General features: G+C 38.7%; 1 protein-coding gene across 1 annotated transcript in view; it reads left to right on the top strand.

The window, feature by feature from the left end:
• Positions 1-1,186: 1,186 nt before the first annotated feature.
• The window catches only part of TMEM30A (transmembrane protein 30A), a 37,844-nt gene continuing 13,660 nt past the window's right edge, over positions 1,187-25,370 (top strand). Inside the window, exons 1-2 of the mRNA XM_004752785.3 lie at positions 1,187-1,587; positions 24,784-24,891. Coding sequence (XP_004752842.2) covers positions 1,351-1,587; positions 24,784-24,891 — 345 coding nt within the window. The 5' untranslated portion in view covers positions 1,187-1,350. The remainder of the gene's footprint in view (positions 1,588-24,783; positions 24,892-25,370) is intronic.

Raw genomic sequence — 25,370 nt, forward strand, 5'->3', positions numbered from 1 at the left:
TCATGATCTCAGGGTCCTGGGATCGAGTCCCGCATCGGGCTCTCTGCTCAGCAGGGAGCCTGCTTCCTCCTCTCTCTCTGCCTGCCTCTCTGCCTACTTGTGTTCTGTCAAATAAATAAAAAAATTAAAAAATAAATAAATAAAAAAAATCTTTAAAAAAAAAACAAAACAATGTTTATTCTTAAAAAAAAAATATGTAGTGCAAAAAATAGATTGCCACTACTTTTTGGGGGCTTTACACTCTGTATACCTATAGTACTTTGGCATCATTTAGCTACTTTTTATATATCAGGAGTATCTCCTTGGATCATCAAATACTTGGTAGTTTTAAACTGTCTACATAGCATCTCATTTTATAGTGATGCCATAATTCGTTGAGGTTTTTTGATTATCAGTAGTAAAGACCTATAGCTTTTTACAACAGACTTCTAAAATCAATGTGCAAAAGAGAAACATGAGTACAGAAAATAAGCTAAAAATGTAACGTTAAGTCTGTTAGTGGAGGGGAAAAGTGAGAACAAGTGGCAGGATAATGGGGTTAACCAACTGGCATGATTTATTCTTGACTTAGTTCACAGGGTCACCTACCACGCATCTTGCTTAACGTTAACATTTGTGCCTTCAGTCGAGGTTTAAATATTTTAGAGAAAATCGCTTTTTTTGTTTAGAGAAAATTTCAGAGAAAACCAAGCAAACACTGCCATCCCACCAGGCTCAAGCTCTCTTGGCAGGGTCTTGTAAATGCGCCGATTCCCTTCAGAGAGGGTTTCGAGGCAAGACAAAAACCTGTCTGGCGCCCAAGTCAGCAGAAAGCCTTCTCTGTCAGCAGCTCCAGGGATGTTGAAGGTGATGGGGGCCGGGAGAGTCAGACCGGTGACCTAGCAGCGCCGTCGCCATGATAACCACAGCAGGAGGTAGGTGACCGGCGACAGAAGCTTGGGAGAGTGAAGCAAAGACACACCTATTGCGTAAGCGTCCAAACCCCCTCGCTCCCAGGGACGCGCAGGCGCAACGCTGCTCCACGCTCCGGGGGTTGAGCCCCTCACTTTGTCGTCACAGGGCAGATGGTCAGGGTGCGTCCGCCTTTTCCCTCCCCCCTCCATCCTCCTCCCTTTTTCCCCTCCCCTAGTCCTCAGTCTTCTCCCTCCTTCCTCTCTCCCTCCCTCTGGCGTCCCCAGCCGACACCCGCTTCCGGTCGGCGGCCGTCTGCGGAAGGGTGTCCCGCCTCTTCCGCCTTTACAGCGGAGGTGGCGGCGGCGGCGGCGGCGCCTGCGCGTCTTCTGTCAGGGTCAGCAGGCGGGTCCCCTGGGTGGTCCACCTGCGCGTCGCGGAGCCGCGCCGTGGGGGTCGATGGCGATGAACTATAACGCGAAGGATGAAGTGGATGGTGGACCCCAGTGTCCTCCCGGGGGCCCCGCTAAGAACCGGAGACCGGATAACACGGCCTTCAAACAGCAACGGTTGCCGGCTTGGCAGCCCATCCTCACGGCTGGCACGGTGCTCCCTACCTTCTTCATCATCGGCCTCATCTTCATCCCCATTGGCATCGGCATCTTCGTCACCTCCAACAACATCCGCGAGATCGAGGTGAGGGGTGGGAGCGGCCGTGGGAGTTGGCGCTGCCCGGGAACGGGGTCCTCCCGGTCTGCTCTACTCCAGCCTCAGCTCCCTTGAGGTTGACAGGCTGGCTCTGCCCTCCCCTGCGTCTTCTTCCTCTTCCTCTGTTTCTCCTGTTTCTTTCTGTCTGTTTCCGGAATTTTGCAGTTTTTCTCCCGAGTTTCCTCCTGCGATTTCCAGGGCTTCAGACGGGATGAATGTTTAATGCAGGGGGTGGGTCAGATGAAGAACGTCCCTTTAATGCGCGGTTCGTGTGGTTCTGTGGGGCTTTTTGCCTCCAGCAGAGGTTAAAACACAGTGGGGGAGAAAGAAGTTCTGTGTAGATGTAACTCCGGAAAAATTGACTTGGTCAGAGTGTCGTTACCCGTGTTGGGGATTACAGAGATTAACGCGTTGGCCATTGTTAAGGGAAGGGAGCCAGGGTCATAGAGGTATTGATGGTTTTATGTCAAGAAGTTTCCCAGATCACATAATAGGACACATAACAGAAGTACGTACAGTACCCTTCATTTTGGGCTAGTAAATGCTTTTAGTTGTAAGGCATGATAGAGATAAAAGATAACCAGAATCTCCAGTTCTAGTTTTTACTTTGAGGCTGCGTTTAATAATAATAGAATTTAAATTTTAAAAAGAGAGCCAAAGACTATACACAGAATTAGTTGTACACTATCTACTGAACACTTTACTGATATAAGACATGACAGACTTGGAGAAGCATCTTGACTTCAGAACAGCAATAATAGTATCTTCATCTATTTGTAGTGGTGGAGGTAGGTTGGTACTAGAATGTAAATACTTCGTAGAGATGTCCGGTACTAAAATCTGTACATCCCCATTTTTGGTATACCAGATGGTATTTTTATCTGTTTGGAAGGGCAGGAACTAGTATCAAGTTCTCTTGATTTCTTCTGTTCTATCAGGTTATGCCATTTTTCTAATTTTATTAAATACTTTAAATCTGTGTATGTGATTTAATGGGATTTTCAGAGTAATTTTATTTCAATTACGGAATAGGCGTGAAGATACCTACTTTACGCATAATCTGCGGTGTTAACTTGTAAAAGCAAAATCAATATATCCTTTAATTGTACAATGATCACTTTTAAGTTTATAGTGGTAAGAATATTATCAATAGCATAGTATTTAAATCTTTTGCTAAAAATTCATTTTTGGTTTAATACGTGAAGAAAGTGCCACAGTATGTTTACCCAGCATGTATACTTACTTGTTTTATCATTTTTCTCTCCCTAATAGTCCTGCAAATAGGGTGCTTGTTCACTCAACCACTCTAGGATCACACATGTCAGGATATGAGCAAGACAGTGTAACACAAGGACCTATGGGCTCTAGGTTGGTGTTAGGCAGAGCTGGTGTTAAATTCCAGCTCAGCCACTAACAAGCTCAGTTTATTGGGAAACTTTATCTCTCTAAGCCCAAGTTTTCTCACCTGTAAAATAGGTGAATAATGCCTATCTTATAAAATTTGGGAATCAGTGTTTTTAATTCCCAAATTTTATAAGATAGGCATTATTCACCTATTTTACAGGTCAGGAGATGAGAAATGGAGTCAGAGAGGTTGGTATTTGTTACTAAGCTAACAGAGTATTATAAAATGGAGGCAGAAACCTAGATGTCTTGATTCCCAGCCTTAATCTTTTACACTATGCTGGAATCATAACTGCGTTGTGCATAGTTAAGTAGAAGAAAATAATTTAACATTAGAAATTGGATCATTTTACTTAAACGTAAGATATTAAGATGGAAATAGCAGTAATTCGGAATTTTATGCTATGGGAATTTAGTAAATTATCAGAACTCAATTTGTTAATATTTACTATACTATGAAGATAAATATTTACTTTAAAACGTTTGGGTTCTGGGGGCGCCTGAGTGGCTCAGTGGGTTAAGGCCTCTGCCTTTGGCTCAGGTCATGATCCCAGGGTCCTGGGATCGAGCCCCACATCGGGCTCTCCCTGCTCAGCGCGGAGCCTGCTTCCCTTCCTCTCTCTCTGCCTGCCTCTGTGACTACTTGTGATCTCTGTCTGTCAAATAAATAAATAAAATCTACAAAAAAAACCCACAAAAAAACCTTTAAAACTTTTGGGTTCTGAATTAAGTAAGGTTCTTTACACTAAGTGGTTGTTGAAATGGAAATGTTTTGACTACTTCTCATGTATGTAATTCTGATATCAAAGTGCCTGAGGAGTCTCCTGCACCTTGGTCTAATGGTTAAAAGGGAACTAAGAGTCAAGGCAGTATTGTTGAGGTCTCAGGTCTGTTACTCTAGTTTGTGATTCTTGGTATGTTTTTGAGACTTAGTTTCTTTTTCTTGAAGAATCAAAAAAATTCAGTCTAGATGATCTCTGATATGCTGTTCAGCTCTAAAAATTTATGACTTCCAGCTTTAATGAGGTTTTTAAAAAATGTTGTGTATTCAGATTGGATCACCTTTAGAACCAGAGGAAATTAAAATTAGGAATTTTGTACCAACACTGACAATACAGTTGTATAAACAGAATTGCAATTTTTAAAAATTTGGCTGTTGACTATGCAGAAAATTGGTTCTGGATTAGGTGTGGAATACTGGAGAAACCTGGAGAACTTTCCCAAAATGCACATGCTTCTTTTTGCAAGCTCTCCACCCTCTGTTAGCTACTAGTTTAGGTTAAAATTTTTTGAGGGTTGGGGTGCTGTGGTGGACCAGGTCATGATACCAGGGTCCTGGGATTGAGCCCCCTGTTGGGCTTTCTAAAGCTCAGTGGGGAGTCTGATTCTCCCTCTCCCTTTGACCCTGCTCCCTGCTTGAGCTCTCTTGCTGGCATGCTCTCGCTCTCAAATGAATAAGTAAAAAATCTAAAAATGTATATATATGTTGAGGTTTATTAAAAGTAAGTGGGTAATAACAAGTTCTTTCCAAGTTCTACACTGTAAGTTTCTCACACTTGGCTTATTTTCTCAATTTTGAAAATTTTAGGAACTTTGATTGCTGTATTACATCTAATTATTAGGCAAGAGGAGACTTGTCAAATAAGAATACTTTTGTAATATAGCTTAGAGTGAGTGCTAAGATCAGAAGTCCAGATATTTTAGGCACAAAAAAATCAGTAGGTCTGTACCCTAAGAGTATTATTTTAAAAAATTAATCTTGTAAAGCACATTGGACTCTGCTGAAAAAGTTATAAAAAAGATATTTTTAATTATAATTCTTATATTTGGCAGTATTATCTCTCCAGCCCCATCCTGTTAAGTCTGTATATCTTGTTTAGTTGGTTTTTAGTTTTTCTACCATCTAATTCAGTGAACTTATTAGAAAACTAAAATTGTTAATTTTATCGTTCATACGAAAATATTTTAAATATTTAATATGTCACTTGACATTAAAGTTTAGTATCTTCATTTATTATTAGCAGCAAGGAATTTCCTTTAATTTGGCAGTTGTAGGAGTCAGGCACATCCTTTTATGACAAAAATAATGATTTTCTAGTCTAGGGCCTCTGTTGGTGAGACTGAGCTATTACCCGAATACAGCTTACTTCAAAAAGCTAATGAGATATTCTTAACTTTTACAAAAGCATTTATCAGTGTGAATTCTTAGAATCGGATGACTACATTTTTCAAAGTAATATCCAGAGTAAATTTAAAAACTAAATATTTACCTTAAATTAATATTGCCAAAAGTGTTCAGCAAACTTTTTCATTAAATTTTAATGGAATAGGACTTCCCTTTCCACCCACAACATGTTTGATAAAGAAATCCCAACTCTCCTCTGCTTTTATCTTACTATGTCATTTACTGCCCTCAATTATTTAATCCTGTTTACTTTCTGTTTTCCTCATTTCCTAGTTATATTCCTATATAACTTAGAATCTTACGTAATAAGGTTTTTAAGAGGATTAGATTTCTTTTCTGCATTTAGCATTATTCTTTGTTTATACTTAGCCTACAGCTAAGAGTCAAGGAAGAATAAATTTTTGGGTAGAAATAATGGTTAAAGATAAGGCATTGTATGTTAAGAAATTTAAAATTTTCCTATTCACATGAATTGCAGTGGCTTAGAAGCTGACTCTTAGAAACTAAGAGTTCTAATTTGTTTGTGTTTTAATTTGTTTCTCAAGCAACTTTGGTACTTAGAGCAAGGCATGACAAAGTAAATATGGCTGGTCCAGACCATTTTGCAAAGCTCAGGAACTGAGACTGCTTCTATAGATGAACATTTGCAGTTGATTTGATGATAGAAAACACTGATTTTGGACCCCAGTTACGTGAAATGTTATACCCGCAAAATAATTTCATTCTTATTAGTAGACGTGTGTTACCAGAAGATTGTATGCTAATGCTAATATATTTTGAATTTCATCAATACAAATTTGTGCAAAGTTGTTTTCTCTTTTTATATAAAGAACCTACATAATATCGTTGGGTCCGTAATTAAAGGAACAAGACTGATACAAAGCGAAGGTCAAGCAAAGCTTTATTTCGCACCAAGCATTGAGAATCAAACCGACCCACTGGGGCTGTCTCTTACAAAGAGGTGACCCTTCCCTGCCTTACAGACTAACTTTTATAGAGCAAAGGCCATGTGGTTGAGCCTGGCCACACGCAGGTGGCCAATGAGATTGCAACACACACAGAAAGCTGCATGGTCATGCTAGGTCACACACCGGTGGCCAATTGAATTACAATTCACCCCATAGCCTATCACCTTGGTCACAATTGGCGCCCAAAAGGCACCCAAAAGGCGAGGCCCACACTCCTTGGTAGCTAGGGAGACTGTATGCACGCTCCACTGTTTGGATGCCACCACCTGGCCGACTCATCCCTGCATCCAGGCTCTGTTATCTCTACCTGACCTGACCCACACTTGTATTTGGGCTCTGTTATCTGGAACTGGTCGACCATATTTTACTGGTTTTCTGGACTTGCTTTTAAGTAGGTTCCGGGGTGCGGGGGGATGCAGGGGCAGGGTCAGTTTAAGTTTGCATAAACAGCAAAATCACCGTTTAACCGGATAGAATCGCTCTGGCTAAATAGGCCCTTACAATATCCTCGACTTTGCTTCTTGGTTTGCAAAGCCTAGAGTGTTTACTTTCTGGCCCTTTACAGAAAAGAATTTCCTGCCCTTGAGTTAGAGTTTTAAAGAAACATACTGGCAAATTTAGCATTTGTTACAAAAATAGCAATTTTTAACTTAAACTTTATAATTCTCAATAATCTTTCAAGGTAGGTGTAATGATCTCTGATAATTGCTTGTGTTCAGCCTTCTTTGTACACATTTCATAGATAAAAAAGGCCTTAGCTAAACATATTAATCTTGGTTCAGGTGATACCATTCTTCATTTCTTTACACAGTCAGATAAAGTTCAAGAAACCTTTAAAAAATTGCTTTTGAGATTTTTACTTTGGAGAAAGGATTCCAGATAAATTCTTTAGTGTGGAAGTATTAGTTCAAAGGGGTACTTAAAAAGCCATTTTATTTATTTATTTGTTTGTTTGTTTAAGAGAGAGAGAGAAAGGGAATAATTTTTTTTTTAAGATTTTTTTTTTTAATTTATTTGACAGACAGAGATCACAAGTAGGCAGAGAGGCAGGCAGAGAGAGAGTAAGAGAGAGGAGGAAGTAGGCTCCCAGCTGAGCAAAGAGCCCGATGTGGGGCTTGATCCCAGGACCCTGGGATCGTGACCTGAGCCAAAGGCAGAGGCTTTAACCCACTGAGCCACCCAGGCGCCCCTAAAATGCCATTTTTAGAGCTTAATCTAATTAATACTTACTGTGATTTACCTTATTACTCAGCATTTTGTTGGGTGACCTGTTTAGGTCTTATATTGATTTCCTTTAAGGCAGATTTACATTCAAAAATGGAAATTTTCCAGTCCTCCTTATACAGTGTGAAAACTGTATGTCCTTCAAATTCCTCCTTTCCCAGCTTATTAAATTCAGTTTGGTTCTGAGGAATAGGATATATTTTTAGAGTTACTAAGGAGAAAGGACAGTTTTATTTAGAGGAACAATTATAGTGGTAGCAAAACAAAGTTGAGAAATATTATGATAACCTTTAATCTAGTCATCAACATCTGTTCTGTTTTAGCTCTGGTTCTTTGTGTTTTGTATTTAAGCTAATGGGCATGTGTACAGTTTACCATTGTATTCTGTATTATGCTTTGTATGCTTTTGACATTTAATAAGCACTACTTTTTAAAATTGAGTGAACTCTAGTTCCTCTTCCCTCTGGTAACTTCTTTCTTTCTAGGATAAGTTATGGACTGTTGTCTTCAGTATGAACTTTTCCCCCCTACCTTTACTGAGATATATAATTAACAAATAAAAATTGTATATTTTAAGGTCTTCAGTGTATGATGGTTTGATATATGTATGTATGCATTGTGAAATGATCACCATAATCAAGCTGTTTAACACATCCATCACCTACCACAGTTAACTTTTTTAAAAAGATTTATTTGGTGTAAACACTTCAGTGAGAATACTTAAGGTCCACTCTTAACAAAAAGATAGAGATAACAAGTGCTGGTGAAGGTGTAGACAAAAGGGAACCCCAGTGGAATATAAATCGGTACAACCCTTATGGAAGAGCATCAGAAAATTTACAAAGGAACTACCATATGCTCCCACAGTCCCACTACTGGGTATATATCCAAAGGAAATGAAGTTAGTATCTGAAAGGGTTATCTGCACTCCCATGTTCACAAATCTTGTGTTTATATCCAGTAGATTTTATTACAGTCTGGACATTAGGTCAGGCTACCCTTGAATTTTATTTTTTATTTATTTATTTTTTTTTTTTAAAGATTTTATTTAGCCATTCGATAGAGAGAGATCACAAGTAGGCAGAGAGGCAGGCAGAGAGAGAGGAGGAAGCAGGCTCCCTGCTGAGCAGAGAGCCCGATGCGGGACTCGATCCCAGGACCCTGAGATCATGACCTGAGCCGAAGGCAGCGGCTTAACCCACTGAGCCACCCAGGCGCCCTTCCCTTGAATTTTAGCTGATAAAGGATTTAGTGGGTTTTGGTGGTAAAAACTCATAGACTGAGTTAAAATTTTCAAGAGTTTTAATTGATATTTTGCACACTCTGTATGCAAAGTGCTGCTGTGGACATAGTGAACATTAGAAAAATGGGAACGGAGCCTCTTTAAATTTTTTTTTTCCTTAAGCAGAGAGTAGTCTTTCTTAAGGACCCTAGAATCTTTAGGGGGATATGAGATTATACATCTAAAAGGAAAACAAAGCCTTGCTAGGTGAGTGGCACAAGCAGAACATGCCTTAATAGTTCAAAGGAAGATAAGATTACATCTGTCTTTAATAACCACGGGAGGCTTTGTGGTGGAAGTGGGCTTTGAACTGGAACTGGAAGGATAAATAACACTTCTAAATGGGAAGTTGGAGGCATTCCGAGAAAGGAGATTAATATGAGGAAAGGTATAGTGACAGAAAATCAAAAGGTGTATAGAGAATATAGGAGTAAGGGCAAATAAGCCAGTGCCAGATTGTGGATAGACTTTGAGTATTTGATAATGAGTATGTAAACTAGGGAAGTGACATGATTGATACAGTGTGTATCTGTTAGGATTGGGTTCAACCATGAGGAATTAATATTTTCCTTCTCATGTAAAAATCCCTTAGAAACACAGTCTCTGGCTAGGGTGGAGGTACTGTTTTACTAGGTCTAGTTTACTGCTCTGTCATTGGTAGGGATTGAAACTGACGCTAACAGTCCAGAATGAAGGATAGAGCTCTGTTGTCACATCCTTTTCCAGGCCGCAGTTTGAAAGAAGAGATAAAGAACAAAGGGGTAGGCCTTTTAAAGATGGTTTGAGGAAGCTGCCTCAGTGCTACCTCCACTTACTTAGTAACAAGGACACACTAGCTGTAAGGGCAGCTAGAGGCTAGAAATGTGGCCTTTATTTTGATAACAAGATTCTCAGCTGGTAATTGAGGTTTGTTTGTTTTTTTTATGAAGGTTTTTATTTTAATTTCAGTGTAGTTAACATACAGTGTTATATTAGTTTCAGGTGTACAGTACAGTGATTCAGCATTCTATACATGACTCAGTGCTCATAGTGATAAGTGTACTCTTTAATCCCCATCCCCTATTGCCCCCATCCCCCTGCCTACCCCCACCTCTGGTGATCATCAGTTTGTTCTCTAAATTAGTAATTGAGTTTTAAGCTATGGAAGAAAGGTAGCACAGAAATTGAGGTTGGAGGATGTTAGGAGTCTCCGCAAAATAAAGCTCTATATAGAAAGATTTGTGTGGTGGTAATATATTGACAGGATGGGAGCTAAGTCATCTAGATATAAGGCTAAGAGTTTAGACATGGAAAAATAGGTTGCATTTTTATATTGATTATAGTATTGAGTTGAACTTGATTTCACAGTAAAAGGCAGTATGTGAAAAGCAAATCCAATTTTATTACTTTGCTGATAAGTTTTTAAAAAAAAATAAGTTAATAGGAATTTTGAATATCATCACCTTCCTCTTATTTTCTTCAGTCTCTTTTCTTTCTCTGTTCAGCATATAAGTGTTCCAATTTTACCTCTTAAAAAAATGAGAAGTTCTATCTTAATTCTGTTTAGTAATAAAAATATTAATAATTTGCCTTTGAGATTTTACTGTGCTAAGAATTTTACATACATATGTCATTTGATTCATTTGATATAATGACACAATGGTAATGTTGTTATTATACCTTTTTTGTTTGTTTGTTTTGGGAGAGGCATTAAATCTGAGATTAAGTCGTTTCTTAGTCACATAGCTAGAATTCACATCCTAGCACTCTTACCTCTTGTTTTGATTCTTGTAGGTGCTGGTCCGTATTCTCTTTTTCCAGTCTGTGTGAAAAGAAGGGCCATACTTATTGATAATGTATTCTTACCTTTCATTGACTTGCTCTTTAATTCACTATATCTGAAGTATGTTGGATAGTGAAAAGTGCCATGAAGAAAAATGAAGGGAAGGGAATATGAACGGTTGACAGTTTTAAATAAAATAGGAAGGCTTCAGTAAAGTGGTACTTGAATAAAGATCTAAAAGAAGTCAGGGAATGAGCCATATTGGTAACTGAGGGAAGAATGTACCAGGCAGAAGAAAGAATAAGAGCAAAAGTCCTGAAGAGTGTATTTATTAGGATGTTTGAGGAACAACAGAGGCTGGTGTGGCTGGAATAGAGTGAGAAGTGGAGAAGAATAGAAGAAATGAGGTTAGAGTGGTAAAGTATCAGGCTGCACAGCACATGGGCCACTGTAAGGATTTTGGAAGCCACCGAAAATGTTCACACACATAGGTGACATGATTTTACTTGGAGTTAAAAGAGTCACTCTGGGGCGCCTGGGTGGCTCAGTGGGTTAAGCCACTGCCTTCAGCTCAGGTCATGATCTCAGGGTCCTGGGATCGAGTCCTACATCAGGCTCTCTGCTCGGCAGGGAGCCTGCTTCCCTCTCTCTCTCTCTCTGCCTGCCTCAGCGTCTACTTGTGATTTCTGTCAAATAAATAAATAAAATCTTTAAAAAAAAAAAAAAAGTCACTCTGGCCACGATAAGGAGAATATTACCTGGAGGATAAAAGTAGAAGCAAGTATGGGGAAGCAAGAATGCCCTGTCTTCTTCAAAGTGTCTAGCTAGCTGGGCTAAGAATTAAATTGACATGAGATGGATTAATAGGAGAAAATCAAATTTAATAGTGTACATATGGGGAGTCCACACAGACATGGAAATTCCAAAACCAGGCAAAATTAGGTTTATATGTCATAATGAACTAAGGAGAAGGGTAGGGGTCTGTTACTTCAAAGGGAAGGAATGTAGTTCACAGGAAGATCTGTAATTGCTTGGTAAACAAACGTTTGCTGGGCCACTCAGAAACCATGGGACATAGAAGACTGATCAAACAGGCCTGGCTCGCTAGGTTCTTCCCTGTTGACCCTATGTAGTTCATTGTATAATATAGTTATCTTAGGTGATAGCTCTGTTCCTGGAGCAGGTCCTCTAAATTATTTTTAGGCAGTTGTAGGGGGAGGTAAAACCTTTTTCTGAATCTGCTGAATTTTGATGGCTTTTTAACTTAAATGACCCTTATTACCACTGGCCCATCTTGGAGCAGCTTGCCCTTCCTTGGTCCTACGCAGGGAAACCAGATAAAGGTCTGCTGCCATAATTCAAGCAGGAGATTAGGGGGCTACAGTAGAATGGTTGCAGTAAAAAGCATTTAGATTTAGAATATGTTATGACATGGATATCATGTATAAAATTTATTCTTTTGTTTAGTTACTGTATTTTGAGTTGTTAAAACATAGGCAAATGTTGGATTAATGAATTTTTTTAATAAAAAATATATTATGAACATAGAGCTAATGGAATTTTCTCAGGTAGTAAATATGCTGGGGGGTGAAAGAAATTGTAGAATAAAAGATAAGATATTTTGACCTACATTGGAAGGATGGAGTTATAGTTTATTGAGATGGGGGAAGGCTGGAGAAGTGTTTTAGTATAGTTTTAGGGGCTTTTGGAGGGTGACTTGTTAGAATGAGATGACTTTTAAACATTCAAATTGGAAATAATGAGTAGGCAATTGAATATATGAGTCTGGGGGAAGGTAGAGACTTGGGTTGTAAATTTTGAGGGTTAATCAGCATAGATGATTTATAAAGACATAAAGTGGAATGAAGTCAAGAGAGTGGTTACAGGTCAGAGAAAAGTGAGAGCATCTAGACAGCCCAGTCACTCCAGTGTTTGTGGAGGCTGGGGAGAGGAGGAGGAACAGCAAAGGAGATTAGAAAGGAGCAGCCAGTGAGGTGGGAGAAAAACAAGGTAAACTCGGTGTCCTGGAAACCAGTTTTAGGAAAAAGCCTGTGAACAATTATGCCCAGTGTTCCTGCTTATTAGAGTTCATATAAAGGGAGGACTGAGAGCTGGCCTTGGAATTACATGATGTATTTCATAATAGAAGAAGCAGTGATGAACCTGTCCTACAGTGAGTACCGTCACCATCCACATGTGCTGTTTTTCTTTTTTTTTTTTTAAGATTTTATTTATTTATTTGACAGAGATTACAAGTAGGCAGAGAGGCAAGCAGAGAGAGAGGAAGGGAAGCAGCAGGCTCCCTGCTGAGCAAAGAACCCAGAACCCTGAGATCATGACCTGAGCCCAAGGCAGAGGCTTTAACCCACTGAGCCACCCAGGCGCCCCACATCCACATGGCTTTTCACATCAGAAATCCTGGAATTCAAACTAAACTTGATTATCATTATCCTATCTCTAGGCACTAAGTTCTGTGATTTTCTTGCTTAAAATTTCTCACTTAAAATTTTTCCTGTGGCTTCTACTATTCAGGCTTATGTTCAAATCCCTTAACGTGGAATGTATTTTTCTTCAAGGTAGGCTACTTTTCTGCTTCTTTAGCCTTACCTCCTACCACTCCCTTACTGTTTGCTCTAGCCATAGAAAACTACTATAGTGGGGCGCCTGGGTGGCTCAGTGGGTTAAGCCGCTGCCTTCGGCTCAGGTCATGATCTCAGGGTCCTGGAATCGAGTCCCGCATCGGGCTCTCGGCTCAGCAGGGAGCCTGCTTCCTCCTCTCTCTCTGCCTGCCTCTCTGCCTACTTGTAATCTCTGTCGAATAAATAAATAAAATCTTAAAAAAAATAAAAATAAAAAAAAGAAAACTATTATAGTTTCTGGAATGTGGCATGCTGCCAGATCTACCTAAATTGTCCGTCCTTTTCTTATTCTTCCATTTGTTTCAAATTTCATTCCTGTCAACACTATGGAAAATGTTCCCTGATTCCTCCCTTTCCCCACCTGATATAAGTGCTTCTCTGGTCCCATAAGTACTAGCTTATGGCTTTTTATAACATTATCAAATTATATCTGGTAATTATTAACATGATTTTACTTTCACTAGCCTGTAAATTCTTTTGTAGTACGAACAATGTGTTTTTCCATTATGTATTCCTATCCTATAGCACAATATTTGGCATTTAATAGGGGATAAGATGTTTTAATGAACAAATTAACTAAATTGAATGAGTACAATCAAGAAATTTTAAAACAGTTTACTGAGTTTATTGATCATCTGAATGGTATTGTCTCAAGGAGTTACTGAAATTAGCCAAGGAAAGTGTTACAGAGTACAAGATGAAACTTGTATTAATATGATAGCCACCCATGTCTATAGGTAAAACAAATTTGCCAGTTGAACAGTCATCTAGAGAATGTTGAAAATTCAGCAAACAGGTTAATTGGCAAATGTTGCAGCAAAGGAGGGGGGAGTACATGATTTTAAAAAAGGCATGAAATACATCCCCTTCTCCTATACACAAACACAGGCTTTTTTTGAGGTTTATTATTTATTTTATTTTAAAAAAAGATTTTATTTATTTGACAGAGACACAGCGAGAGAGGGAGCACAAGCAGGTGTAGTGGGAGTGGGAGAGGAAGAAGCAGGCTTCCTGCTGAGCAGGGAGCCCAACATGGGGCTTGATCCTAGGATTCTGGGATCATGACCTGAGCCGAAGGCAGACACTTAACAAATGAGCCACCCAGGTGCCCCTTTTTGAGGTTTATTTTAAAAAGAAGTAGGAGCGCCTGGGTGTTTCAGTGGGTTAAAGTCTCTGCCTTCGGCTTAGGTCATGGTCTTAGGGTCCTGGAATTGAGCCCGCCCCCCCCCCCCCCCCCCCCCCCCCCCCCCCCCCCCCCCCCCCCGCCGCCACATCTGACTCTGCTCAGCGGGGAGCCTGCTTCCACCTCTCTCTCTCTCTGCCTGCCTCCCTGCCTACTTGTGACCTCTGCCCGTCAAATAAATAAATAAATAAATAAATAAAATCTTTAAAAAGAAAAAAAGAAGTGCTGTTGTATACATATTAGTTCTGAAAAATTGGAAGCCATAGATCGGCCAACCATCAGATACATAGATTTGTAGTTTAATTTCTAAAATTAAATGAAACTTATTTAAGAATGATTATAAGATTATAGCATCTAATAGCATTGTTCATCAATATACTAAGCTGGCTATTGTTCTAAGTTCTCAGGTCTCAGATTATATATGATTATGTTTAGTTTTTAGTACCGTTTAAAAAAGTTTTTTTAACTTATTTTTAAAAAATATATAATGTACTTTTCCTCCTCCTTTTAAAAATATTAGAATGAGGTCTCAAAGTTTGATCTGTAGTGCAAGCAATGAGAGTCAAATTCAGGGATACTAACTATATTGCTAAGGAAGAATTAGCAGAACTCGGAGGCCAATGCCAAAGTTGATGTTGAGATTTTGAACTTGGATGCTGTGATACTGTAGCCAGGACACAGAGGTGCAAGAGCACCTGGCTCCCGGGGGTCCCAAATATATCAGATTAGGCCAGTTGCCACTGACAAAATCCAAAGACAGAAAGAGGAGTAGTGGTGAAACAAGAAGAGAATTTATTTCAGTGTGGCCAACACGGGAAGGTAGTGGACTAGTTTCCCAAAGGCTGTCTCCAAAGTGTTGAAAATACTTCTAGGTTTATATAAGGAAAATGTGGGACAAAGTTCACTGGGTACACACAGGTGGGCAGTAAAGGTCAGGTGAGTCATTGTCTTGGGGGTCAGCCATGCTCATTTTGCTGGCTCAGGGTAGTCTTTAATGCTGAGGGGGTAATTTTGGTCCCCAGTCATGGGGATACTTTGCCTGTAGGATCTTTTGCTTGAGTTAATCAATAAGCTGGAAAGAATCAGTTAGAAAATACAGACTGAAGTCAAAATGGAGGTAGTTGAAATAAGTCCTCTTTTAGTACCGTTTAAGGTATCAAAAGACAACCACTGACTGGGTGTGAGATCAGGGATTCAATGACCTATCATTACTGATTTTTTTTAAAGTCAAGTTTTTAGTGAAGCACAACCAAAAAGGATTAAAAAATCACATACATATAGCTTAATTTTGAAAAGATCACCATAGATTTGAAATAGAGATGGTAAGAGTTCAATTAGGAGGTAAGAAACTCAACCAAGTGAATACATCTAGGAATTAAAAATTGGACTAGGTGGTGGAGATAAGACCAGTCACAATTTAGAAAGGGCGGTATAATGGATGCCACGTGGTATAAGACAGCATTGCCAGGAAGGAGCACTGGAGACAAAGGTAAAAGCCACTAATATTTGAACATCTGTTGGACTATACAAAAACAACATTTTGTATAGAAATGACCATGTATTCCTCCAAATAGAAAGCTCTGCTTTACTCATTGATTTATCTGTTCCTTTGACCTACCCTGTTATATAGTTTGGATCATAATTAGCAAAGCCCTTTTCATCAATTCTATCCTAGGCAGTTTTTATAACTTGATAACCTTAGTAAGACTTTTAAGGAATTTTATGTTAGAGTTTGTTTTTTTGTGTGTAGAAATGGGTTAAATGTCATATATAAAACTTTATATGAAAATTTATATTATAAAATTACATTTCAAATACTAAAAATTAAGATAGTCCTGGGATGATATTGTCAGGGAGGAAGAATATCTGGTACCCTTTAAGATCCTTCTAGGTGGACTAAGAATCAAATTGACATGAGACAGATTAACAGGAGAAAATCAAATTTGGTAATCCATGTACAGAAAACCCACACAGACCTGGAAATCCCAGGCAGTCAGGCAACGTTGCGCTTATATATGAGCTAAGGAGAGGAGTAGGGGTCTGAGGATACAAGAGAAAAATACCATTAGCGGGAAGGTAAAAGAAGGTATTTATAATTTTTTTTTTTTTTTTAATTTGACAGACAGAGATCACAAGCAGGCAGAGAGGCAGGCAGAGAGAGAGGAGGAAGCAGGCTCCCCGCTGAGCAGAGAGCCAGGACCCTGGGATCATGACCTAAGCTGAAGGCAGAGGCTTTAACCCACTGAGCCACCCAGGTGCCCCAAAAGGAGGTATTTAGAAAGCAAAGGTTGCGTTGTTATGTAGAGAAGTTTCTTTGGTAAAGAGGAATCTCTCTGAATAGCTTTCTTCCTGGTAAAAGCAGGCAATTGAGGGGAAAGTGAAGAGCTTTTCCTCAGTCTGCTGGGTTTTGATTACTTTTAGCTCAAAATAACGTTAATGCCTAAGTGGCCCATCTTGGAGCTGCCTGCCTTTGACCTCAGCAATACCTACTAATCACAACAAAATTTTAAAAGACTTTACTTATTTGACACAGAGAGGAGAGAACACACGTAGGCAGAGATGCAGGCAGAGGGAGGGAGAAGCAGGCTACCAGCTGAGCAGGGAGCCCGTTGAGGTGCTGGATCTCAGGGCCCTGGGATCATGACCAGAGCTGAAGGCAAACACTTAACAGACTGAGCCACCCCAACAAAATCGTTTTCAATCTGTCTTTAAGTTGAAAAATATGAAGACTTTGTACTGTTTAAAACATCAGAATACTCACAATTGACACCAATTTTATTCTTTATTTAAAAGATTTTATTTTATTTGAGAGAGCAAGCAAGGGAGGAGCAGAGAGAAAGGGTGGGCTCCTAGCCAATATGACTGGTGTCCTTATAAGAAGAGATAGACAACAGATGCAGAGGGAAGGTGATGTGAAGACAGACACATAGGGAGAAGCAGGCAGTAATAGAGGCAGAGGTGGAGTGATGCAGCTGCAAGCCAGAGAACACCAAGAATTGGTAGCCACTACCAGAAGCTACAAGGAGGCAAGGAAGGAGTCTCCCCAGAGTCCCAGAGGGAGTAGAGCCCTGCTGACACCTAAAATTCAGACTTCTAGCTTCCAGAATTATGAGAGAATAAGTTACACTTTGTTGAAAGACACCCAGTTTGTGGCAGTTAGTTACAGCAGCCCCAGTCACATACCATAGTCACATACCAACCTTTTTGGTTTGGTGCAGTTACTTAACCTTGGAATTTCGATTTCCTCTCTGTAAAAGGTTAAGAGCAGTTCTGGCATAAAGAAGACAGTTGGGAAATAAGAGCTAGTTTTGCTATTGCTGTCCTTTCTTTAAAGATAATTTATATTATTACCTAATTCATAAATTTATCATCTCACGTATGAGATTGAAACTGATTGAATTAGAAGTAAAATCCTTGGGGTGCTTGGATGGCTCAGTTGATTGAGCTGTTGACTTTGGCTCAGGTTATGATCTCAGGGTCCTGGGATGAGCCCTTTGTAGTTTTTAGGTTCTCGGTCAGTTGGGGAATCCACTTGTCCCTCTCCTTTTGCGCCTACCCCTATTTGTGCTTTCTCTATCCAGTAATTTAAAAAATTTATTTTTTTAAGAGTAAAATCCTTGTTTATTGTTCCCACTCAGATTCCCTAATTTATAGAAACATACAGCAGCTTTCATATGACCCATAGAGTTTGATTTGGATAAAACAGATTACATTTGTTCTGTAGCTATAAGTTTAGAATTAAGCTTTTGATTTTTTAAAAAATAATCTTCAAAAAAGATTAAAATAGTGACTGAATCTAAAAAAAGTTCAATTGCTTTTAAGAGGCTATGAATAATTTAAATATGGCTGTTTATTTCTTCCTTTCACTCTGTTTATCTGACGAGCATTTTTGAGAGGAATTTTTCTACAGTGATGTATTACCTGTTAATAAAAAAATTAATGTTTTAAAAACTTTAAATTATATTATCGGTCCTCTAGGATACCCTGCTGCCTTATTTGTTGTACCTCTGTTACTTCTCTCACTCACAATCAGTACCTACCTTCTTTCCTACTACTGTGAAAAGAACATAGATTTTGGAGCAAAGCAAAGCTGGGTTCAAATTCTTGCTCATAATTACTAACAGGGTAATTTTGAGAAAATTACTAAACTTCCCTAAATAGGAGTCTTCTAGGTCAAAATAAGGAAAACAAAAACAAACTTTGCAGGACTATTGTACTTTTTAATGAGATGATGTATATTAAGTGCTTATTGTGTCTGGCACTTAGTGTATTTTAATAAACAGTAATTAGTAAAACACAGAGTATCCTTATGGCTCCAGTTTACCTTCCTTAAACTGAAAAACTGTCCATAAATCTGAAGTGTGTATGTTCATTGTCCTGAGATATACCTGTGCCCTCTATCTTCTTGCTTCTCTAATGTCCCCTCTTTCACTTGTACACATCTTTCTTCTTTTTCCTTTTTTTTTTTTTTTTTTTTTCTTTAATGGCTCAGTTCAGAGCCTCCTCTTCTCAGTAAAAAATTATTGGTTCACCTTGTACTTACGGTTGGTCCTCTTTACCATTCAGTTTGGCATTTAGCAATTGTAGTCGTTTTCTTTGTATTCATGTGATACCTTTGATAAAGTAGTCTTCTACAGGGCAGAGGAGACTGATGATTCTTTGGAAAAAGCAGTTCAGTAGAAGAAACTTGGGTTTGGGGTTAGAAATCCTTGGTTTTAGCCTAGTGCAAGCTAATGCTATTTGTATGAGCGTGGGCAGGTTTCTGTGTACAGTGTGTACAGTGTAAATAACAATATAGGATTTTGGTGGGAACCAGATGAAATACAGTATGTGTATAATAGGAATGTGTAAACAAGGTTGAAGTGTAGGTATGATTGCTTTTGTATCTTATTTTGGACCATATGTTATGCCTTGAATGTAGTAAGGCTTAATATGTTCATGATAATGATTTTTTAAAAATTCCTTTCAGATTTTCCTGAAATCAAAAGACATACCAATATTTTGTACATTTTGAAAATTATATCAAAAGATTGTAATGAAAATGTTATAGCTATCTCCCCTTATTCTCGGTTCCAATAAAATGTTCAGTTTTAATATACTGTAGTATAATTTATTATATTTTACATTCCATCATATTAATTCATTATTTTTGTTCAAATAAATAATATATGTCCTTGCACAATTAATGATCTTTCTTTCCTACTTTGCCCTAGAAACTAATTTGAAAGAGAGTGATTTGAGAGGGGTTTGTTCAAAGGCATACAATAGGGTAATAGGCACAGCTGGCCACTTTTTTTTTTTAATTCTTAAATTAGTCTTTTTAAAAAAATTTTATTTATTTATTTGATAGGCAGATCACAAGTAGGCAGAGAGGCAGGCAGAGAGAGAGGGAGAAGCAGGCTCCCTGCCGAGCAGAGAGCCTGATGCAGGACTCCATCCCAGGACCCTGAGATCATGACCTGAGCCGAAGGCAGTGGCTTAACCCACTGAGCCACCCAGGCACCCATAAATCCTTAAATTAGTCTTAAGAAAGACTCAAAAGAAAGAAATGTGTGGAGATTTTTAAAAAATAAAAACTGAAAAAAATTACTATAGTTTAATATAGATTTTAAAATATAGTTCTCCCTTCTAAGTGGTCTCCTCTTTCATCTCTTCAGAATCATAAAAGTTGGGTTTTAAGTGGGATATTATGTATGGATAGGCCCTGAGTGGAAAGTTGTGGCTCAACAGGTATAGTATAAATTACATATGCTTTGCCTCTCTTCATTTAGGGGACCTGTGTTTTTAGATTGTTTTAGTTTTGTGCCTAACTTCTCCTAGATATTTGGGGTGAATAAAAATTTTCTGTAAACAAAGTTTTATTAATAAACAAATATGCTTTGGTGGAGAACATTTCATTATTGGAATTTGACAAAACCAGGATTTATTAAACAGTTTTGTAGTTTTTGAGAAGCAGATGTTGGGGTGCCTTGATAGCTCAGTGAGTTAAGTGTCAGACTCTTGAATTTGGCTCAGATCATGATCTCAGGGTCCTATAATGAGCCGTGTGTCTAGCCTGTGCTCAGTGGGGCCTCTGCTTGTCTCCCTCTCCCTCTCTCCCTCCCCACACTTGCACATGCTCGTGCTCTCCTTCTCTCTGACTTAAAAAAATCTTTTTAAAAAAGCAATCAGATGTTGCAGTTAGTTGCTGACTCTATTTTCTATAGACCGATTTTAACCTTTTTTTTTTCAATGTAAGAAAATACTGAGCATATATAAAGTTTAAAATGTTGTTTTAGAAATAAAAATTAAATGGCTAATCTTTGTACTTTATTAAAGTAAATAAAAGACTTTATCATAAAATTATTATTTATCGAAAGAGTGAGAAAACAAGCCACTGAGTAGGAAAAAACATTTTTTTAAAGGACTGTTAAAGGACTATTATCCAAAATATGCAAGGAACTATTAATACTCAGCAATAAGAAAATGAAAAACCCAGTTAAAAATTGGGCAAAAGGGGCACCTGGGTGGCTCAGTGGGTTAAGCCGCTGCCTTCGGCTCAGGTCATGATCTCAGGGTCCTGGGATCGAGTCCCGCATCGGGCTCTCTACTCAGCAGGGAGCCTGCTTCCTTCTCTCTCTCTCTGCCTGCCTCTCAGTATACTTGTGATTTCTCTCTGTCAAATAAATAAATAAAATCTTTAAAAAAAAAAATTGGGCAAAAGACCTTAAGAGATATCTCACCCAAGAAAATATACAATATCTTAGTTTCGGCTCTTATAACAAAAGACCATAGACTAGGTGGCTTATAAAGAATAGATAGTCATTTCTTACAGTCTTTAAAGCAAAGAAGTCCAAGATCAGGTGCTGGTAGATTGATTTCCTGTGAGAACCCTCATCTTAGCTTGCAGGAGGTCACCTTCTTGCTATGTCCTTACCATGGCAGAAAGAGAGCTCTGGTCTCTCTTCCTCTTTTTATTAAGGACACCAGTCCTGTCATAGGGACCCCACCGTTATGACCTCATCTAAGCCTAATTACCTCCCAAAGGCCCACCTCCAAATGCTATCATATTGGGGGTTAGGGTTGCAACATACAAATTTGGGGAGGGCACATTTAGTCCATACATTCTACCCTTCTTCTCCTCAAATTCATGTCCTTTTTGCATGCAGAATATACTTCAATTTCATCCCAGTATACCCCGAAGTCTCAACTCAATCCAGCACCAACTCTAAGGTCTCATCTCTCATCTAAATATCAGTTAAATCAGATATGGGTGGCACTTGAGGTATGTTCATCCTGAGACAAAATGTCTTTCCATCTGTGAACCTATTTAACCAGATAAGTTATGTGCTTCTAAAATACAGTGGGAGGAACTGACAGATCATAGACATTCCCATTTGGAAGGGGAGAAAATTAGAGGAAAAAAGGGGTGACAGGTTCTAAGCAAGTCTTCAAAATCTAGTGAGTAAATACTTTTAGATATTAAGGCTCAAATGTAATTGTCTTCGATCTGAAGCTCTTCTACCACTGGGCCAGGCATTCTTGCCCCAGGGCTCGCTCTTTGCTGCTGCTATTACCCTTACCCTTAATGTCTCTATTTTTAGCATCCATCTCCAGTCTCTTCCAGCCTCTACCACTTACATAGTTCCAAAGCCATTTCTGTCTTTGTAGGTATTTGTTACAGCAACACCCCACTTTTTAGTACTAAACTGTTTTATCTTGGGCTGCTACAAAACAAAACCCAAAACCAAAAACCGAAGGGAAAACACAGACTAGGTGACTTAAATAATAGACATTTATTTCTCATGGTTTTAGAATCTCGGTAGTCTAAGATCAAGGTATTGGTAGGTTCAGTTCCTGGTGAGGACCCTCTTCCTCACTTGCAGATGCTGCCTTCTCACCTTTGTTCTCACGGGACAGGGAGAGAGAAAGAGAGCTCTGGTCTCTACTCTTAAGGACACTAATCGCATTATGGGGGCTCTACTTTCATGACCTCATCTAAACCTAATTACCTTCCAACAGCCCCACCTCCACATACATCACATGGACAATTAGTGCTGATTTGGGGAGGATACATTTGGTCCCTAATATATAGATGGCAAGTAGTACATGAAAGATGCCTAACATAGATCATTAGGGAATTGTAAATTAAAACAAGATACCACTGTACACCTATTAGAATGGTGAGAATCCAAAAATCTGACAGCAGCAGATGCTGGTGAGGATGTGGAGCAATAGGAACTCGTTCACAGCTGGTGGGAATGCAAAACAATACAGATAGTTTCGCAGCCTCTTAGGTAACTAAGCTTGCTCTTACCATACAATCCAGCATTCCTACTCCTTGTAATTTATTCAGATGGCTGAAAACTTAGGTTCACACAAAACCTGCAGGAGGATGTTTATAGTAGTTTTACTCGTAATTGCCCAAACTTGAAAGCAACCAAGATGTCCGTTAGTAGGTAAATGGATAAATTCAGAAAATGGAATAATGTGTGCAGTGCTAAAAAGAAGTGTGCTATCACGCCATGAAAAGGCATGGAGTAACCTTAAATGCATATTATTAAGTGAAAGAGACCAATTTGAAAAGGCTATAGACTGTGTGACTCCAGCTGTACAACATTCTGGAAAAGGCAAAACTGTGGAGATAGTAAAAAGATCAGAGGTTGCCAGTAGTTAGGGGAGGGAGGGATAAATAGGTAGAGTACAAAGGATTTTTAAGACCATAAAATATTGATACAATAATGGTATCTATTTAAAAAAAATTCTTATAAAGACTCATATTAGCCATCAGCCAGGTCATCTGATGCCAGCTCCAGTTCAATTCTGACACTAACCACCCTTAAATAGCATCAGACTGCACAGTTGTAAGGGCATGGTTCCCAACGAGAGACTGCCACCACTTTGGACGCCAGCTGCAAATTAGGTCCCCAGGCTACTGACGTTTCTGGTCAACTAGCTGCAAATCCAGGGTCTTCCTAAGACCACCCCCCACATACACAAGACTGTCCTTCAGATACCAGTTGCAAGTTTAGAGGTCTCCAGGCCATCTGTACTTATGACCAATTGGCTATAAATCTGGGATTCTTGTGATCCTTCTCAGTTTCAGTAACTTAACTCAGGGAAGTGCTATACTTAGGATTACAATTTTATTGTAAACAATGTAAATTATGACTAGCTAAATGAAGACAACACATAAATTGAGGTCTGGTAGGGACCTGAATATAGAATTTTGTGCCCTTTCCCTATAGAATCAGGGCACATCACTCTTCTGGTATATCAGTGGGTTAACCAACCAGGAAGCACCCCTGTGCTTCTGTTTCCAGAGTCGTGGTTTTTTTTTTTTGTTTTGTTTTGTTTTAATTTTTTTACATTTCATGACACAGGCATGATTGATTAAACATTGGCTCTATGTAATTGGACTAAATTTCCAGGCTTTCCCCTCTCCCCAGAGATTGGGCTGAGCCAAAGTCCCTAATCATACATAGTCTTTCTGGTGACTAGCCCCCATCCTGGGCTGTCTCTAGCAGAAACTCTACTGTGTGAGTCATGGGGCTTATCAAAAACAAATACCCCTTGTCATTGGAGAAATCCAAGGGTTTTAGAAGCTCCTTGCTAGGAAACCAGGACAAAGACAAGACAAATTCTTTATTTTACATCAGGTTTTTAAGAAAATGGTAGCTCTTGAGATACCTATTAGTAGTTTTTTTTTAAGATTTTATTTATTTATTTGACAGAGAGAGAGATCACAAGTAGGCAGAGAGCAGGCAGAGAGAGAGAGGAGGAAGCAGGCTCCCCGGTGAGCAGAGAGCCCGATGCGGGACTCGATCCCGGGACCCTGAGATCATGACCTGAGCCAAAGGCAGCGGCTTAACCCACTGAGTCACCCAGGCGCCCCAGTAGTTTTTTTTTTTTTTTTTTTTTTTGAAAATATACCATGAAAGCTGAGGTGACTGAAAAGTATTAAAGATTGGAAGACTTAAGAGCAATAACTGATTTACTGATCTCTGTATCAACTTGGTATTTCTTTAAATTTATGTTTATTCATTTATTTTTTAAAGAGTTTATTTATTTATTATTATTGACAGAACACAAGCAGGGGGAACAGAGGGAGAGGGAGAAGCAAGCTCTTTGGGAGCAGATAGCCCAGTGTAGGGCTCAATCCCAGGACCCCTGGATCATGAGCTGAGCCAAAGGTAGATGCCCAACTGACTTGAGCACCCCCCCTCGCACCCCTCACTTGTTTATTTAATTATTTATATAGCTGTTTAAATCTTTACATATCATACAGTTAGAATTTTTTATCTGACTTTTTATGCATAAATATATTTCTCCTGGTAAAAAGGAGAGAGGAAATTATTTGGAAAGATGAGCTAGTAGAATAATGTAGGACCCTTTTCAGTTTTTATTATCTTTGATTGTCAAAATAGATAACCGTAAAAACTTTTTTTCCTGGACTATACATTGCTTCATTTGACTCATTTTTTTCTTCTAATAGCAAGTTATTTCACAGTGTATCTACTTTCTCCAAGGAAGTGCTTACTTTGTGTTTCTCTTACAGATTGATTATACCGGAACAGACCCTTCTAGTCCCTGCAATAAATGTTTGTCTCCGAATGCGACACCTTGTTACTGTACCATTAACTTCACACTGGAACAGTCATTTGAGGTCTGTATTCCCAATGTATTAGAAAAACCCTGCTTTTAAAAATATTGATGTTTTATTAAAATTTTTTTACTAATTTCATTTTTGTAGCAAAGTCCATATCCTTTTGAGGAACATTGTTTTGTTTGACTCTTGCATTATGCTGTCTGGTAATTAAATATCATGTATTTATTTAAACAGTTTAGTACTTTATAAATTAAATTTAAAGCATTTTATCTTTTCATTGGAAAATTTTATTTTACAAATCAATGTATCATTTATATGAAATAATTTTGCCCACTTTTAATACTAAAGCAAGTTTACTTTGGAAATTTACTAAGTCATTCATTATTCAGTTGTCTTGTTTTTCTATTAGATATGAATTGCCATAAATGCAAACACGTAGTGAAACCTTATTGAGCTTTTATGTCTTGACAGCAATTAGAACACTACTGTGTGTGTGTGTGTGTGTGTGTGTGTGTGTGTGTGTAGTTATGATCTTT

Source organism: Mustela putorius, unplaced genomic scaffold, assembly GCF_011764305.1.
Source record: "Mustela putorius furo isolate JIRA1106 unplaced genomic scaffold, ASM1176430v1.1 tig00003863_pilon_pilon_pilon, whole genome shotgun sequence".
In the NCBI taxonomy this organism is placed as follows: domain Eukaryota; kingdom Metazoa; phylum Chordata; class Mammalia; order Carnivora; family Mustelidae; genus Mustela; species Mustela putorius.